The following is a 19,368-nucleotide window of genomic DNA, read 5'->3' as shown; positions in this document are numbered from 1 at the left end:
TGTTTTCTATCACAGGGACTTAGTCAAAGGAATGAAATCCAACTAAAAACCAATCAAAAGATAGGAATGGTAAGTTTTTTCAACTTTAGCCTAAATGGCCAGGCCAAAGTAATAAAGTAAAGCCTTGTCTAATCTCAATTCATTTGTCAAACAAAGCAGGCTACATCAGAATGCAATGCAAAGAATACTGAATTTGGGAATCAGAGGACCTGGGTTCAGATCCTCAGTCTTCTTGCTCTCCTGTGATCCTAAGTTATAAAAGAGTACTGAAAAAAAAAAATTTAAAAAAAGATTACTGACTCTTAACCCCTTTTGTGTCTCCTTTGTTGCTGGTGAAGTCTATAGACTTTTTTCTGAAAAACTTTTGTAAATGCACAAAGGAAGCTCCATATTATTACAAGGAAACTAATTATAAATGGTTATCAAAATCTTTAAAAACCACGTTAATGAATTCTCTGTTAAGAAGTCCTTGATTAGATGCTAACATTCCTTCTAGCTCTATCATCCTAGTACTGTTTTTAAAGGAAATTTCCAAAGGAAGATTAGTCTAAATTAAATGTTACACTTAAGAAGAGTGTTAATGGATAGAAAGCTCATTAACAATTTATATGGCCCTTTCCAAGAAAGGAAGTAGATGAATTGTCTGAAGAAGCTGCTTATTCTCCAAAGAATAATAATGTGGATACACAGATGCCATGAAGTAAGAAAATATGCAGTAAAGGTCTGAGGAAGAAGACATGATTAGTGGTGGTTGGTGACTCCCTGATGAGAATGTTTGTTTGCTTGTTTTTCTGTTTTAGTTTTTGTTTTTTGCAGGGCAATGGGGGTTAAGTGACTTGCCCAGGGTTACATAGCTAGTAAGTGTCAAGTGTCTGAGGCTGGATTTGAACTCAGGTCCTCCTGAACCCAGGGTTGGTGCTTTATTCACTGCGCCACCTAGCTGCCCCTTGTTTGTTTTTTTCTTTTTAAATTAATCTGACAGCAGTGAGGTCATGCTGTTCTTCCAAGTCTTATATCCAATTTTCCACAAGATTTGTCAAATGAGATCATTTACTGCACACTTCTGGTGATTCACGTGGACACAAATTATACTCAAAAGTAACGCAGAAAATATTTCTAAAAATTATGAAGTCTTGGGCAAGGAAGTGAAGACCTTAGTGGCACAGACACATTATTTTCGACACTTACATCCATGGAAAGAAAGGGCTTCCAAAAACAGACTTGGGAAAGGAACAGACAAAAGTTGATATTGGAAATAGGATCTGTTTTTCAGGACAATGGCTTGAAATGCATTCCTATATTGGATAGTAAGGCATGTTGGAATCTTGCAAATCTAATTAAGAGGTATGGGAGAGGGCAGAAAAAGTATGTATTCCCAAGCTATGTATCAATGAAAATAGCTACATGTACAAAGAATAGCAGAACAGACAACTCTTAAGTTTTACAAGAGTTAATAATAACTATGAAGGACTCTAATGTTAATCATCAAATGCAAAATATGAATAACAAGCAAAATGGCCTAGAAAACTTAATTCAAGGTTAATTTGATCACAGAGGTATCATTGAGACTTGGTAGAATGAAGCCCATAACTACAATAAAGGTCTGGAAGGGTATATTATAAAGCAGAAGATAAAGGGGGTGAGAGGAAGGAGAAGAGGGGAGGGGGCAACAGGAAATTCAGGAACTATAGAGCAGGGAAGCAATGGAGAGAACAATTGGGTAATGATTAACAGAGGCAGAAATAGAAGGTATATTTTCAGACAATATCATGGTATAGACAGCAAGAGGAAATTCAGTTTTGTATTCAGTTCTGGGCACCAATATTATAAACAAAAAACACCTTTGAAAAAGTTTGGTTAATACATCGACGATTAGAGTTCTGATCTATCAGAAGAACTCCAATCAATGCAAAAACCAACCAATGCCACCTGTCTCCTTACAGTGAGGTGATGGAAACAAGATGAAAGAGACCCTTATTTTTAGGAATGGCCACTGTGGAAATTTGTTGTGTTTAACTATGCATAAAGTTTTCTTCCTGCCCACCCTCTGTCCCATTCCCCCCATTGGGAGGGGTGGGAGAGAAAATAAATGCCCATTAATTGAATGTACAATGCAATAAAAATTTGTTTTAAAGAGATTAATAAGCAGGAAGTTATCCAGGGGCTGACCATGATAGTGAGGGGTCTTAAGCCTATGGTACAGCGAGATCAGACGTTCAGCCTAGAAAAGAGGAGACCCAGGGGGGCATGACAACTATTTTCAAGTACATGAATAACATATATAAGATGGTTTAGATTTATTCTGTTTGGCTGCAAAAGGCAGAACCAAGAACAATGGATGTAAGTTGCAAAGAGGAAAATTTAGACTTAATTAATTGAAAAAAAAAATCAAAAAGACTTCTTCAGAATCTGGTCCCTCTAAAAGCAGAATGGGCTCCTTTAGAAGTCATGGGTTTCCTCTCTTTTGGAAGTCCATAAATGGTCTTGACCATTTTGGGGTATACTGTATTAAAGATTCTTTTTGACACGGTCTGATCTAGATGTTGGGTGAGGTGTCTTTATACTAAAAATCCCATACTTCTGTATGTAACACGAAGCCTCAGGAAAGGATGTAATGGATAGAACTTGACTCAAATGAAGACATAGGCTTGAATCCCATCCTTTAATACATAAAGGTTCTATGAACAGAGACATGTTGCTTAACCTCTAAATGTTCTAGGCAACTGTAATATTTTAAGTTGTTAAAAAAGTGCTGACCTACATTGGTTGTTTCCTCATGTGGGAGTTCCAACACCAATGATATCAGAGGCCTAGCTAGTTCTTTATCCCTGCCCCTATTCCTATATGGCAACTACAGTCATCATCCACGGTTGCAGGAACCTACTGTGAATATGATCAGTTTCTTCAGCCCAAATTCATATACTTCATGAGTAACATCCTCCATCAGGTGCAAGGCTATTTAAAATAATTAACAACAACAACAATAATAATACTAATAATGAGTTATAGTTAACAGTATGTTAAAATCTAGACAGTTGTGCATCTGATTCTCACAATAACCTACTTATTAGCAAGCATAATCATAAGTTCTATTTTATAGATAAGAAAATTAAAGCTCAATGGTTAAGTGATTTGGAGATTAAGGAGATTAAAGATTAAGGAGAGAGCCAAGATCAGAACCCAAATCTTGTGGCTCCAAGTTTAGTGGTCTTTCCTCTCATGACTCCACTTAGCAATATTTCTTCGCTATTTCACTGAGTAATCAAATAATAAAATGTGTCAAAGAATTTATATCCCGATAACCCACATCGAATGGAAGAGGTAAAAAGAATGTTAGTTTTGATGTACCATTTGCAAAGTTATTGAGTGTTTTTTTTTAAATAATGAATGATTTGAGTGAAAAGGAAGGATAGTGGTTTGCGGTAGAAACAGAGATAAAAGGACATATGGGGGAAGGGAGCCGAGAATCTAAATCCATCATTACTTTAGTAGACACAGGTACAGAAACAAATGCAAGTAGAAATCATTATCTGGATAAAAGGACTTGGAAAAGTGAGAAATGCAATCTACAGCTCTTACAGCCAAACACTTCAATAAATCCAGGTAGCCTGGATGAGAGGAAAGAATACATTTTTCTTGAGAGAGTGACAACAGTAAGTATCCCTAAAGGAAACCTCTTTTTCATAATAGTTTTTAAAATGCTCTGAAGGATTAAGTACAGTACAATGAGCAAGGTAAGAGTGGACAAGAAAGCAACAATAAGAGTTCAGCAACTGTATGACTCTAGATTAAAAAGAAAGTTTTATGTAGCTACTATTTACATTATAGAAAATTATCGAGACTTACAGGAGAGAAGCCGAGATGGAGGAAAAGACATTAAATACACAGAGCTCCTGACACAATTACCCAAAAACAGCAATAAATAACCCCTGGAGCAGCAAAACCCACAAAAAGACAGACTTAGATTATTTTCCAGCCAAAGACAGCTTAGAAGGGGCCGTGCTGGGCGGCGAGAAAAGAAAGCCCAGCCCTGCAATTGCATCGACACAGTCCTCAGGCAGGCTGCACTAGAGAAATTTACCCAAGCCTCCTCAGCAGCAGCAGGAGCGTCTTCTGGAACTAAGCTTACAGTTGGGTGAGAGAGCTGAACGGCTGGCTGGGGGACAGGGGAGATAGAGGGGTGTCTGAGGGGCCTAAGGAAGAATTTGGCGATCCCGCCCCAGCAGGGAACCAGGAGGCCCAGGTGGGGGAGGGGCACAGCACACACAGTTCTGCCAGCCGGTTAATTAGCACAAGGTGGCTCGAGGTTATCTTCAGGCCAGAGAACAGGCCAGGCAGAGAAAAACCTGCCTTCCCTTAAACCGAAACGCCTGGGACCTCTGAAGCTCAGGACAGTGCGGCTTAGAAGTAGGCCCCACTGTAAGAGGGAGTTAAAAGTGAAGTAAAAGATGGCAAGCTGAGCAAGCAAAGAAAGTTGAGAACTATAGAAAGCTTCTTCAGTGACAAGGAAGATCGAGGTGCACCCTCAGAAGAGGATAACCACCTCAGAGCCCCTACATCCAAAGCTTCCAAGAAAAATAGGAAGTGGTCTCAGGCCATGGAAGCTCTCAAAAGGGACTTTGAAGAGAAAGTAAGAGACATAGAAGGAAGATTTGGAGAGGTGGAGGAAAGAATGGAAAGAGAAATGAAAGTGATGCAGGAGAGACATTAAAAAAAGGCAACAGCTTGAAAAGCCAAATGGAAAAGGAGATACAAAAGCTCTCAGAAGAAAATAATTGCCTAAGAATTAGGATTGAAAAAATGGAAGCTAGTGACTTTATGAGAAACCACAACACAGTAAAGCAAATACAAATGAATAAAAAAATAGAGGGCAATATGAAATATCTCCTTGGAAAAAACAGCCGACCTGGAAAATAGATACAGGAGAGATCATGTGAAAATCATTGGACTAGATAGTCCCAAAGGACTCATGATAGAAAATGCTCTCCAAATCCAGAAAAAAATAGAACTGTTGAATCTGGATGCAGATCGAACAATACTATTTCTATTGTTTTTGTTGTTGTTTTTCTTTTTTGCTCTGATTCTTCTCTCATAACATGACTAATGCGGAAATATGTTTAATGTGATTGTACACATATAACCTACATCAAATTATTTGCTGTCTTAGGGACGTGGGGAGGGAGGGAAGGGAGAGAGAAAAATATGAAACTAGAAATCATATAAAAACATATGTTATGGGGCAGCTAGGTGGCACAGTAGATAAAGCACAGGCCCTGAATTCAGGAGGACCTGAGTTCAAATCTGGCCTCAGCCACTTAACACTTACTAGTTGTGTGACCCTGGGCAAGTCACTTAACCCCAATTGCCTCACCCCCCCCAAAAAAATGAATAAAAAATAAAAATATATGTTGAAAACTTTAAAAAAAAGGAAAAAGAAAAAATCATTGGACTGCCTGAAAACCATGACCAAAATAAGAGTTTAGACAGCATCTTCCAAGAAATTGTCAGGGAAAATTGCTCTGATATTCTAGAAGCAGAAGGTAAAATAGAAATTGAAAGACTCCATTGATCACCTACTGAAAGAGATCCGAAAAGGAAAACCTGCAGAAATATTATTTCCAATTTCCAGACCTCCCAGGTCAAGGAGAAAATATTGCAAGCAGCTAGAAAAAAAGAATTCAAATACTGTGGAGCTACAATAAGGATAAAACAAGATTTAGCTGTATCTACATTAAAAGACCAGAGGGTAAGGAATATGATATTCCAGAGGGCAAAGGAACTGGGACTAAAGCCAAAAATCATATACCCAGCAAAACTGCGTATAATCTTTGAGAGGAAAAAAAATGGGACTTCAATGAAAAAAGAGGACTTTTAGGCATTTGGGACGAAAAGACCTGAACTGAATAGAAAAATCTGATTTTCAAATACAAGACCCTAGAGAAGCAAAAAAAGGTAAACAGGAAAAAGAATCATGAGGGATGGGGCAACTAGGTGGTGCAGTGGATAGAGCACCAGCCCTGGAGTCAGGAGTACCCAAGTAAAAATCTGGCCTCAGACACTTAACACTTACTAGCTGTGTGACTCTGGGCAAGTCACTTAACCCCAATTGCCTCACTTAAAAAAAAAAAAAGAATCATGAGGGATAGTAAAAGATTAAAATGTTTACCTTCTTACATGGGAAGATAATACTTCTAATTCATAAGAACTTTCTCAGTATTAGGGCAGCTTAAAGGAATACACTTAGACAGAGGATATAGGTCTGAACTGAATATGAAAGGATGGTATCTGTAAAGCATTTATTTTTTGTTTATCCTTGTTTTTTGTGGGGCAGGCAGGGTGGGATGTCTTATGTCTGGGGCAAGATTTAGGCTCAGGGCCTCCTGGGTCCAGGGCTGCTGCTTTGTCCACTGTGTCACCTAGCTAACCCATGAAGACATCTTTAAAATAAAGTTAAGGGGTAAGAGGAATGCACTGAAAGAAAGGGAAAGGGAGAGGTAGACTGGGGAAAAGTAGCTCACATAAAAGAAATAAGAAAAAGCTTATGGAGGAGTCGGGGAAGGAGTAGGGGAGTGGAGTAAACCTTACTATCATCAGAATTGGCTCAAAGAGAAAATAACATACATACTCAAGTGGGTATAGCAATATGTTTTTCCCTGAGGGAAAGTGGGAAGGGAAGGAAATGGGGCAGGGGAGAGAAGAAAGGACAGATTTGGGGAGGGAGCAATAAAAAGCAAAACACTTTCAAGGAAGGTGAAAATGTTCTACATAACTGCACATGTATGATTTATATTGAATTGCTTGATTTCATAGGGAGGGTTGACGAAGGAGGAAGAAAATTTAGAACACAGAATCAGTTCAAAGACCTTAACCTCATCAGAGTTGGCTCAAGGAGGGAATAACACACACACCCAATTGGGAGGAGTAATCTATTTAACCCTACAGGAAAGTAGGAGGGGAAGAGGATAAGGAGGGAAGGGTGAAAGAAGGGAGGGCAGAGTGGGGTGAGGGGACAGTCAGAAACAAAACACTTTTGAGGATGAATAGGGTAAAAGAAGGTAGAAAATAGAGTAAATATCATGGGAAGGGAATGGGATAGAAACAGTTATGATGATTGACTATAATGGCAAAATGTATGGTACCTACTTTGCTGGGCTATTGTGAAGAAAATTCTTTGTCAACTTTAAGGTACTCTCTAAAAGTTATGATGAACAGGTTGCTATCAGAAAAACCTGCAAAGACCTACATGAACTGAAGCAGAGTGAAATGTATTGTATACAAAAGAACAGCAACAGGGGGCGGCTAGGTGGCGCAGTGGATAAAGCACCGGCCCTGGATTCAGGAGGACCTGAGTTCAGATCCGGCCTCAGACACTTGACACTGTGTGACCCTGGGAAAGACACTTAACCCCCAGTACCCCGCAAAAAACAAAAAACAAACAACAAAAAAAAAGAACAGCAATAGTGTAAGATGATCTGCTGGGAAGGATGTGGTTATTTTCAGCAATGTAATGATCCAATCTAACTCTGAAGAACTTATGAAAATTGAAATCCATCTACAGAGAAAGAACTGAAAACAGACTGAAGCATAATTTTTCTAACAGTTCCTTAATCGGAATTTTGTTTTTATCTATTTTTCTCTCACAACCTAGCTAATGTGGAGATGTTTTCCATGATTACTCATGTATAACTTATATTGAACTGCTTGAGTTCTTGGGGGAGGGAGGTGGGAAGGGAGGGAGGAAGAGAAGTTGGAACACAAAGTTTTAAAAAATTGATGTCAAAATTTGTTTTTACATATAATTTGGAAAATAAAATTCTAAATAGAGAAAAAAACTATCAAATGAATAACATTTATATATTTGTATATGTTTGATATAATGAACTACAAGATGAAAAATACATTAGTTAATTAGTGCATCTTAATATTTCTGAGAGAAATTGCCTTCTAACTTAATGGCATCCTAGAAAAATTCCAGTTATTACTCACTGAATTCAAAAGAGATGGCCTAATTATATAATCTTCTATGTGCTTTCCTATTTCCCATAACTTATTTATACTATATAGTTTGTTAGAAACTTCTGTTGCAGCTCTAATATTCCATAAAAAACCACTATGAAGGCTATGAAAAATATAGCTAGAACATTTACCTCAAATCACCATAACTTGGACTAAAATTTTAGAAAAGTCTTTCTAAACCCTAAACAAATTGTACCTTACAAAAAACAATTCTATCATTAATAGGAATGTACAAGAAGTATTAAAATTCTAAAAGTTTAAGATATTTACCCAGGTCTTGGACCTTTAACCATTAGGCCTCCATCCATAGAAATGGAAACAAGAGCAAGTCCAGAGGGCAGCTAGGTGGCGCAGTGGATAAAGCACCAACCCTGGATTCAGGAGGACCTGAGTTCAAATCCGACCTCAGACACTTGATACTTACTAGTTTTGTGACCCTGGGCAAGTCACTTCACTGCCTCAAATAAGAGAGAGAGGGCAAGTCCAGAAAAAAAGCACAAGGTGGAGCTAAAGTATTTTAAATAATCAACATTACAGGATTTACTTTTGAAAATACATTCCTAAGAAACTCAAGCAGGATATAAACTAGAAAAAACTTAAGCAGCATAGTTTTCCTAATAAACATTTTCTAAATGTACAGTGGTACTGTAATTTTCTATGCCTATGAATTATGTTTAAATAAAATAAACCATTTTGCTTGAATCCATTAACTTTACTAACTAAAGTTTAAACTAAAAAAATATATGGTGGTGGGAGTGGGTGGTCCATGGTTGCACAGTCTAAACCAATATAAATTATTCTGCTTCACATACTGAAGAACTGAGTTTCATGGCTTATACCTCTAGCTCTAGTCAGTTTTCTCATAAAAGCATGAAATTGATCACAAGAGACATTAGAGAAAAAAGAAGTATCAATTAGGAAAAATCTATTACCACTATTAGAAAAATGTGTAAAAGTATATTTGATTGATGGTAGATTAATAGAATCGTCTTTGGAATGAAATGATGAATATCAGTCCAATGAATTAGATATAATAAGAGCATAACACACATATACACTCACAATTTTTAACCCTAAACAAATTGTACCTTACAAAAAACAATTCTATCATTAATAGGAATGTACAAGAAGTATTAAAATTCTAAAAGTTTAAGATATTTACCCAGGTTTGTGTCTTGGACCTTTAACCATTAGGCCTCCATCCATAGATCTTTTGGTAATGATATGATCTTGACTGGGGTCTACAAATTTAAATACATGAGATGTTCCAAATTGAACCTTCATGCCACTCTGTAACATAGTTGTCTCTGAGATGCGTTGCCCTTCAACATAGGTCTCTGCATCAATACTTCTCGGAGTAACTGTAACAACTCCATCCATATTTGTTAGGTCACAATGGTGAGGCTGAATTCCTGGACCAAACAACTAAAATTAAAAATAAATTAAAGAAATTTAAATCACATGGAAAAAAATGTGTTTAAAAAAGCTAATAAACTATTTTTCTTTATACTAAATATTATATTGAGGGTGATATAGTTACACTTCTGAATTTTCAACAAGGAATATAGCAAAGTAAATTCATTTTTATTTACTCTTGAAAACAAACAACTTTAAAAAAAAAAAAAAAGAGGGGGTAGCTAGGTGGCACAGTGGATAGAGCACTGGTCCTGGAGTCAGGAGGACCTGAGTTCAAATCCGGCCTCAGACACTTAACACTTACTAGCTGTGTGACCCTGGGCAAGTCACTTAACCCCAATTGCCTTACCAAAAGAAAAAAAAAAGAAAACAACTTTTGTGTAAGTCTTATTTTCAATACATATTCATACTAAATGTATTATAATTCATATTTCTACATAAATTACAATCAAGATTAAAATGTTTCTGTTCTAATTCAATTATACATTATGATACTTTAATTAATTATGAAACCAAGGGCAGCTAGGTGGCACAGTAGATAAAACACTGGCCTTGGATTCAGGAGGACCTGAGTTCAAATCCAGCCTCAGACACTTGACACTTACTAGCTGTGTGACCCTGGGCAAGTCACTTAACCCTAATTATCTCACACACACACACCCCCCCACCCCCGGCAAAAAAATGAATGAATGAATGAATAATGAAACCAAGCCAATAATTGAAATATAGCAGGATGAACAAAACTCTGGTTATAAAATTGAATCTAGTCTCTAAATATATCAGTATAGTAGGAATTGGGCAATTTCATGGTAGTGAAAATAAAATTATAGATTTTATTCTGCATAGTACTTACCAATAAAAAGTAACATTTAAGTAACACTGGAAGGCTATAACAATCTTTTTTCTTTATGTCAGAATTTCAAATCAACTGGTAAAGCTGTCAATAACTTTGCTTACCTGAATGGAGTTGTCATCAAATTTTTCTGTTCCAACTTCAGTGACACTTAGTTGTAGACGGTAGAGCTTTGGCTTATCTCTGGAGTCAGAACCATCTGTGTCAGGAAAAGGAAAAAAAAAATCTTCATCTAAAAGCCTATGATAACACTACCAAATACAAATAAAAGCTCTCGACAAAAGCTCTATTCCAGTGCTTATGTCTTTTTTTTAATTTGTTTGAGTGTTTATTTATTTATTTTGTGGTGGGCATTTTTATTTATAGTTTTGCGTTCCAATTTTTATCCCTTTTCTTTCCTCTCCCCTTCCTGAGGCAGCAAGCAATCAGATATGGGTTACACATGTACAATTATATAAAACATTACCATATTTGTCATTTTGAACAAGAAAACTTGAAGAAAAAAATGAAAGAAAGTGAAAAATAGCTGCTTCAGTCTGTTCCATCAATATCAATTCTTTCTTTGGAGGTGGATAGTATGTTTCATCAATAGTCCTTTGGGATTGTTTTGGATCATTGTATTATTAAGAACAGTCAAGTCATTCACAGTTCTTCATCAAACAATATTGCTGTCTCTGTGCACAATGTTCTCTTGGTTCTGCTCACTTCACTATACATAATTTCATACATGTCTTTTAAGGCCTTTCTGAAATCATCCTGCTTGTCATTTCTTATAGCACAATAATATTCCATCACCACCATATACCAGTTTGTTTAGCCATTCCCCAATGAATGAGCATTCCTTTGATTTCCACAAAAAGCACTGCTATAAATATTTTTGTACATATAGGTCTTTTTCTCTTTTGAGGATGTCTTTGGGATATAAACCTAGCAGTGCTATTGCTGGATCAAAGGGTATGCACAGTTCTACAGCCCTTTGGGCATAGTTCCAAATTGCTCTCCAGAATGGTTGGATCTTTTCACACCTCCACCAACAGTGGGCTTATATATGTCTTACAGATGATCCTGGATTACTGAAGGCTATACCAACAGAGTACAAGCTTCAGCAGTTTCTATGATACAGAAAGTTATAGCTTTGGTCTATTGTTTGAGGATAGGTCTGACTAGGTATGGAAAAGATGACTACTACACTAAGTTGGTCACTAAGTTTTGAATTCTTTATCCATGACAATAACAGCAACAACAAAAGAGAACAGCCCTTATGCCTATGTAGTGAATATTGCAAAAATGGGGGCCAGAAGGTTTTAATCAACCAGATTTTTGGACTACCTACAAACAAAATCAATTTAGGTGTTGCTATTCTAAATGTGAGCTTCTTTTCCAATAACCAACAAGTTTCCTCTCTCACCATGAACAAAACCCAAAAGGAAAAGGAAAAGGAAGTTGAAGGTAAATAGAAAGATGGTTTATACTTTGTTCTCGCACCTACCAGATGGGCTAATATGACAGAAAAGGACAATTGCTACAGGGAACGTGGGAAAATTGAGACACTAATAATGTATTGCTGGTGGAGTAGTGAACTGATCTAACCATTCTGGAGAGTGACTTGGAACAATGCCCAAAGAGCTATAAATCTGTGGTTACCTTTTGACCCAGAAATAGCACTACTAGGTCTTGTATCCAAAGAGATCAAAGAAAAAGGAAAAGGACCCACATATACAAAAAATATTTATAGTATCAGCTCTTTTTGTGGTGGCAAAGAATTGGAAAGGGGGGGGCGGGGGCGGGGGGGGGCACAATTATCACTAATTGAGGAATGGCTGAACAAGTCGTGATATATGATTGTGATGGAATACTACTGTGCTATAAGAAATGATGGGTGGATTTCTGAAAAACCTGGAAAGACTTAAATGAACTGATGTAGAATGGTGAGAGAAAAACCAAGAGAACACTGTACAAAAGAAAAGCAATATTATACAATGATCAACTATTTTAAGTTAGACAGTTCTGAAGAATTATGATGGAAAAAATGTTATCCACCTCCAGAGAAAGGACTGAGGGGGTTTGGATGAAGATTGAAGCACACTTTTTGAACTTCATTTTTCTTCTGATCTGTGTTTTCTTTTGCAATATGACTAATATGGAAATGTTTTGCATAACCTCACATGTATAAGCTATATTAAATGGCTTGCTTTCTCAAGAAATGGAAAGGAGTGGATGGGATAAAGAGAAAATATTTTTAATATTTTAAAAAACAAAAGGAAGAAGGTGAGGAAGAAAAGGAGGGAGGGAGAGAGGGACAAAAGGGAGGAAGGAAGGAAGGAAGGAAGAAAAGTGGAAAGGATTCCAAGATATGGCCAAATACATACCCCCCTCCCCCACGCACACACACTTTAAAGTTCACTTGGAACAAGTATAAGCAAATGAAAAATCATCATGAAGATGACTGTTGCTTGCATATGAGTGTTTATTGCAAAGCATGAAGAAAGAAGGGAAATTCTCAAGATAAATCAAAATATACTTTAATACCTGGAAACTACTGGAACCCCTGAAATACTACATTAAGTAGAAATAGTGCTCAAAAACACTAAAACAGGAAGAGAAGCTAGACAAGACCAATACACAAAGGAGTTACATGTTGGAGGGAACATTTCTGAAGGTGGGGAATGATAAGGTTAGAATATTTAAAAGAAGGAAATATAAGATATGAGCATTATGGAGAGCATTACTACTGAAAAAAGATGATAGAAATGACATTAATAACTACTAGCCCAATATCTGACCTCTACAGAGTGTCCAAAAGAAAAACCTGAATACATATGAAGATGTGCAAATATGAGACGGGAATATGCATGGTTTGGCAAGCCATATTCCATAATAGTCCACATCTGTAAGTCACAAAAACGACTCGAATATACAGAGAACAAAAGGTGGCATTTTATTTATTGAACCAATTATGAAAAAGCATTTGAGTGAGCAGAGGAAAAGACAGCCTAAAAGAATTTGTCAGTGAGGAGATTTTTCTTTACATTTCTTAAGATCATAAAAAAATTCTCTGATAGAGAATGGAAATAACTGTTCAATAATTCTATTTAATATCAAGTGAGGCACAAAACCAAGCTATGTATACACGCATGTAAAAAGTGTTTGCCATTGTTACAGATGATGTCTAAGACAGAGAGTCCACATATAAAAATGATTCCCTATAGAAAATGAGGTCCTCCAGATGCTTACTTACAGATGACAATGTGTACAATATATCAAGTACTAGTATACAGTATTTTTAAATGAGATTTAAAGACACACTACAGTTTCGTCAATAACTATTTTTGTTACTGAAATCTATAAGAGAAGTCAAAGTGAAAACAATTTATTATACATATGCCTTGGACAGTCAGTGAAGAGACGCAATGAACAAGTCAGAATTGACCAGGAGTAAGAAAAGAAAGCTAGATTGTACTTAGGAAAAGAATGCCTTCAAACCCCCAAATTTCTCCTGAAAGTAAAATACTACATTTATAATAACAATATTCTTCCAGTGATTCAAAATGGTTGGAAGTCATGGAAAATTTCCAAAGAATCAAAATTGGAAGCAACCCAAAGAACAATGGAAGCACTTCCATAGGTATAAATTGTTTTTCAGTTATGTCCAACTCTTTGTGATCCCATATGCAGTTTTCTTCACAAAGATACTGGAGTGGTTTGACTTCTCTAGCTCGTTTTACAGATGAAAAAAACTGCCACAAAATAAGACTTGCCCAAGGCCAAACAGCTGGTTAAGTGTCTGAGGCCAAATCTGAACTCTATATACTTCCAATAATAGGTGGCTTCAAACATGTATGTAATGGAGGCACATCATTAAAGTAGTAGCAGTGAAGGATAGACAGGTATGTGCTGCACTAGCATCCACAGCATATTAAGAAACCAACAGAAAGACGCATGTTATGAAGGCCTACTGAAAAGAATTTATAAGATAGTATAGACAACTGTTACAGAAGATGAGGAGGTATGGATGGGTTGAAAATGACATCACTGGTGGGAATGCACTCAACTTAATTGTAAGATCTCAGAATGTTGTGATGGAAAAAAAGATGGAGACTTTGGTTTGATGTCTGACTTTTTTCCTAGAAAGTACTGAAACTGTCATCAAGATTTAATGGTCAAAGAACAAAGATTCAGGCTGTTAACAGTTTTCCTGGACTCCTGAATAAAAATAGGTTGTTGGAAAAATTAACCTACTAAACTAATTAACCTACTAAAAAAATCAAACACAAAAGCATAAATACACACAGAGAAAATAAAGAAAACATTAAAAATAAAGATGGGGGTGGCTAGGTGGCGCAGTGGATAAAGCACTGGCCCTGGATTCAGGAGGACCTAAGTTCAAATCTGGCCTCAGACACTTGACACTTACTAGCTGTGTGACTCTGGGCAAGTCACTTAACCCCCATTGCCCCAGAAAAAAAAACAACACAAAAACAAAACCAAAAAAATAAAGATGAAAAAGTAGACCAAGTGTTGAAAACATGGGACATACATACTTTAAATGTGAAGACATAATATGAAAACGCCTATTGAGATGTTTGGAATTTTTACTATCTAAAACTAAAGTTGAAGATTAAGTGTGGAACTGCCTTGGCAAGGTAGAAGAGTTTCTTCACTTGGAATTCCCTGTAAAAGGTGAGCTTTTAGAAAAATACATACTTGAATTTTTAGTCAGGTAACTTAGATTCCAGTCCACATTCTAATACTACCACCTAAATAACCTTGGGAAAATCATTTAACTTCACCAGTGAAATAGGTGTTAGAATAGACAGGATGATCTACTGTCTTTAAAATCCATAGATCCATACAGTAAGAGTTGTAAAGTTAGAGAAACACGCAATATTTCTTCTCCCCATTCTCTTTCCTTTTTCTACTATCTCAAATATAGAAACCCACAGAGTGCTGTAGTGCTATACTTTGTTCATTTATAATAGCTCAGATTCTAAAATCCAAGACCTAATGGATTTTAATGTTAATATTTTTCTTTCCTTAAATCACAAAATATATTCTTATCCTCATATTTGGGGACAACTTACAAAAGAAGCTTGAAATAATCTAAGAAATAAGTACTAGCTAGTCATTTGCTACTCACCTTTTACGAATTATTTCCCATCTACTACTACTTAGACTTATTTGTCTAAAGCACTTTTAAAATAAAAGCAAAGAGAATGATTCTGTATCACCAAATTATGTAAAACAACTATTTCCTACAAAGAAATTATAAGGGGAGCAAGTAGGGATGTAAGAGAGGAAGGTTATGAGAAGTACTTTGCCATTCAACTCCCATTAGCTTGGACTTCGAGTTCTCTGACAACCTTTCCCCAGTCTTTAATTTACTTTTCCAACTGCTACTTTAAGCAAGTGTGAGAATAGTACAGATGAAAGTACTGCCTTTTTGTTTGCCTTTATAAACAATAAACACAAAAGCTAAAAAGATCATTATTTCTTCAACAAATAAACATAACTCACAAGTAGAAAGTAATTTAAAAGTGCTTCCCTCACAACACTTTAAAAAGTAGGCAGGCAGTGCTACACCCATCTTCCAAAACATTTTAGGTAACTCAGTTGGAAGAATCAATATATAACTCATATTAACTCTAGTAGAATAATTTAAGGAAAGATAGCTTTAATCTGATTACTTTATTACATTCTATTTTCCGTAAGTAACAAATAAGATAGCTCCCAAATCTTTAATTACAACAAACAAGTGACATTTATATATAACACATTAAAGTTTGCCAAGTGCATTACACAATCTTGTTTGAGTCACAACCCTATAAGTAAAACAGGCATCGTTACCCTGATTTTATGGATGAGAAAATTAAGAGTCACTTTGTGACTTGCCCAGGGTCACAGAGCTAATAAGTACCAGAAAAGCAGGATCTAAACCCAAATATTTTTCTGATTACAAGAATTGCCTTCAAACCACTGCAACACTTTGCTCCTCAGCTAACTAATCATCCCTGGGAAGCAAAACAGTCTCTTTGAATAATGAAATTCCATTATACTCTAGAGCTAGAAGGAACCTTACAGACCAGTCAGTAAGTCCAACCCCTCCATTTTATGGATGAGCAAATTGGTCCAGAATGGTTAAGAGAGCTGACCAAGAACATACAGATGCCAATCAAGTTCTAGTCAGATAAAAATAAAAAAGTTATGACTCAAAGCTAAATAAAAAGCATGTAACTAACTTCTAAAAGTGATTACAAAACATTTTTTCTATCCACTTCAGTACACTGTCCAAGATTTTTGGTTAGTGATATAGTTAAAAGTAGTATTAAACATTCAATTACCTTCATAAGTGTGATAGCTGTAGTAGGCAAAGTGATTCCTTCTGCCTGGGGTTAAGAACACATGCACAGGACCCAGGTGAAGGCAGCATCAGCAGGACAGATACCATGCAGTACATGCAGAAGGGGGAAGAAAAAAGAAAAGACAGGAAAGGGTGAAACTGTAGTGAGACAACACTTAAATTCAATTTTATAGGATGAAAAAGTGCATTTTGCCCCCACCAATTTTCAGAATTGCAAGGATTGAAACAACAGTGCTCCAAAAAATCAGTGGATGAACTGTTTCTAATGGTGTTGTAGAAACCAACAGGCAAGCTATTAAAGCAAACACTCAGACAATTGGTCAGTCACTAAGCAATACAGGAAAGCAACAGTTAGTTTATCACATAAGAGTTCTCTTACTATTTTTTCAACAGTTAGCTGTCCAATGAATATATTTTGATCCCAAACCAGAAGAGAAATAATTCCTTATTCTGCCACCCACCTAATCCATGCAACAAAACCTAAACAAAATCTAAATTTTCTATCTGGCCACAGGCGTTTAAATGTATCTGAGTAGACCGTATGCCTCATGGAAACAAAGTAGTAACTCAGAAGCTTTATAAGGGAGCAAGCATCATAAGGGTTAATAGACCAACAAGTGATTCCTTCTTAAAAGAAAGTTGTTTTTTCTATGCAGTTATAAACCTCTACCTGTATAGGAAGTCTACAGTTGTAGCAAAGCATATTACATGAAATTATCATCAAAAGTTACTTTCTTACTTGATTGTATTCATATATACATCTTATTACTTGATGAACTAGGAAGCAATATCACTAAAGTGAGATGTTCATTCTAAGCTGCACCAAAATTTTGATCATATTTAAAGTAGTAGTAAACAGTACACTGAACTGTCCACACCATAAAAACACTCTTAAAATCGGCCATAGTCAAATGCTCCCACCCCCAGTTTTAGATTAGCACATTGTCAACAATGAACATGGACTTGGGCAGGGTTAGGCTCTAGAGATAGAAACAGCTTCAATATAAGGGTTGTTTTTTAAAGAAATAAAGAGTGATTCCACAAAATATATATAAAACTCCAAAAGACAAACAGAAATATACCCCCTCTATTAGCTCAGATGATTAAGAGCTGACTTAAAAGTATGCTCCAAACAGAAATGTTCAGGCATAGTTTCAAAGAATCCAAATAAAACCAAACTAACATGAAAGTTACTAAAAGAAAAATTTTAGGACAAAACATCAATTACCACACATGTGTGTGTGTATATACACACATGTGCACACACATATTTTAAAACCTAATCTGTTCATAACGAAAAAACTAGATAGTGTAAGTTACTGCCTAGAGCAATAATATAGGTTATAAGTATGTCTCTCTAAACTAATACCTTTAATTAATTTGGGGGGGGGGGGGGGAAGAGACACGAAACTAAGGTGAAATAAGGTTTGGGGGAAAACAGTACCAAAGGAAAAGCATGATAAATGAGCAGTCAGAATCATATCACATTAGCTTTTTGGTTCTAATGTATTAAAACTATTAGTAGGAAACAAGCAGTATCCTATATATATATATATATAAATATTCAGTAACCTAGCATCAGAAGATTTCCAAATCAAACACAGAATCCATATACTGGATCAACAACTCAGTCAAATCCAGACTGCTTTGGTAATAAATGTATGAAACCCAGAACATGAGACATAGTTCTTAGCCTCAGTTAGCTTTCATATAAAAAGTAATTCAGCACTAACAATTCATGGTGCTTCTAGAATAAAACTTTTAGAACCAAATATGGAAGAAAGAAGTTTTGTTAAATGGCCCATATATGCTTATGTGTCTATGTATGTGTATATATGTATCAAAATGACAACTATATTTATATGTTACATTGTAGGCATATAAAACAGAGAATGTAATTTTCAACCATGTAGCAACCCTGTGACATAGTGTTAGTTTTTTAAAGTGGTAAGCAGAAGAGCATGAAAATAGCTAGCAGATCATTAAAGAGAAAAAACAAAAACCAAGACCTTTCCATTGCAATTTCTTGGGCCTAAATATCTACATTTCATAAAAGTACTATACTGGGAACACTTTTTCTTTAAAATATAAATTGGATAAATGCAAAGTAATCCACATAAGGAACACATATTTTCCAAAATACCATTAGTATAAAATCAGGTTTACAAAAGAGCTTAATTTTTCAGTAAATATCTAAAAGACTTTCCCTTCCAACTTTAACTCTCAAAGACATTATTTTTTAAATGTGGCCTATTAATGGGAAACAGCATTTAACAGATTTGCTTGGGAAAGGGGGGCAAAATATAGGACATATTTTAATCTATCATTTTCTTAAGTTTAGATAATCTATAAAACAATAAATCAAGCCCTGACTTTTTGTAATTGTGGATTTCTGAAGCATAAATGGTCTCATGCGCTAACAAACCAGTTAAAACAGGCTCCTGCACATCCCAGAACCTATATTCAACCCAAAATATTATACATATTTTAGGAATTATTTATACAAATAAAAATTATACTGGATATGTTTTTTAGTTTGCCTGAAAAAAAAAGCTGTTTTATTAACTTTTCAAGTAGGCATTTGCAACAAAAAATTTGACTTAATAAATGTCCTATAATTATCCATGGGAAATAGTCTTCTGTTTCCTAGTACCACACAAATGTTATTTTAATGCATTACAACAAAATCCCTACAAATACTGAGAAATAAGAAAGCATCACTATC

At 35.8% G+C, this 19,368-nt stretch overlaps 1 protein-coding gene across 27 annotated transcripts in view; it reads right to left on the bottom strand.

The window, feature by feature from the left end:
• AFDN (afadin, adherens junction formation factor) overlaps window positions 1-19,368 on the bottom strand; it is a 181,640-nt gene that overhangs the window by 77,945 nt on the left and 84,327 nt on the right. For 23 of the 27 annotated variants that reach the window (XM_043999451.1, XM_043999453.1, XM_043999474.1 and 20 more), the window contains exons 9-11: window positions 16,624-16,668; window positions 10,390-10,484; window positions 9,179-9,441 (exon numbers count right to left, since the gene is read on the bottom strand). In XM_043999451.1, coding sequence (XP_043855386.1) covers window positions 9,179-9,441; window positions 10,390-10,484; window positions 16,624-16,668 — 403 coding nt within the window. The remainder of the gene's footprint in view (window positions 1-9,178; window positions 9,442-10,389; window positions 10,485-16,623; window positions 16,669-19,368) is intronic. The other 4 variants (XM_043999464.1, XM_043999473.1, XM_043999468.1 and 1 more) reach the window with 1 other exon arrangement.

Source organism: Dromiciops gliroides, chromosome 4 (assembly GCF_019393635.1).
Source record: "Dromiciops gliroides isolate mDroGli1 chromosome 4, mDroGli1.pri, whole genome shotgun sequence".
In the NCBI taxonomy this organism is placed as follows: domain Eukaryota; kingdom Metazoa; phylum Chordata; class Mammalia; order Microbiotheria; family Microbiotheriidae; genus Dromiciops; species Dromiciops gliroides.
This window is presented reverse-complemented; position numbering and strand designations above follow the sequence as displayed.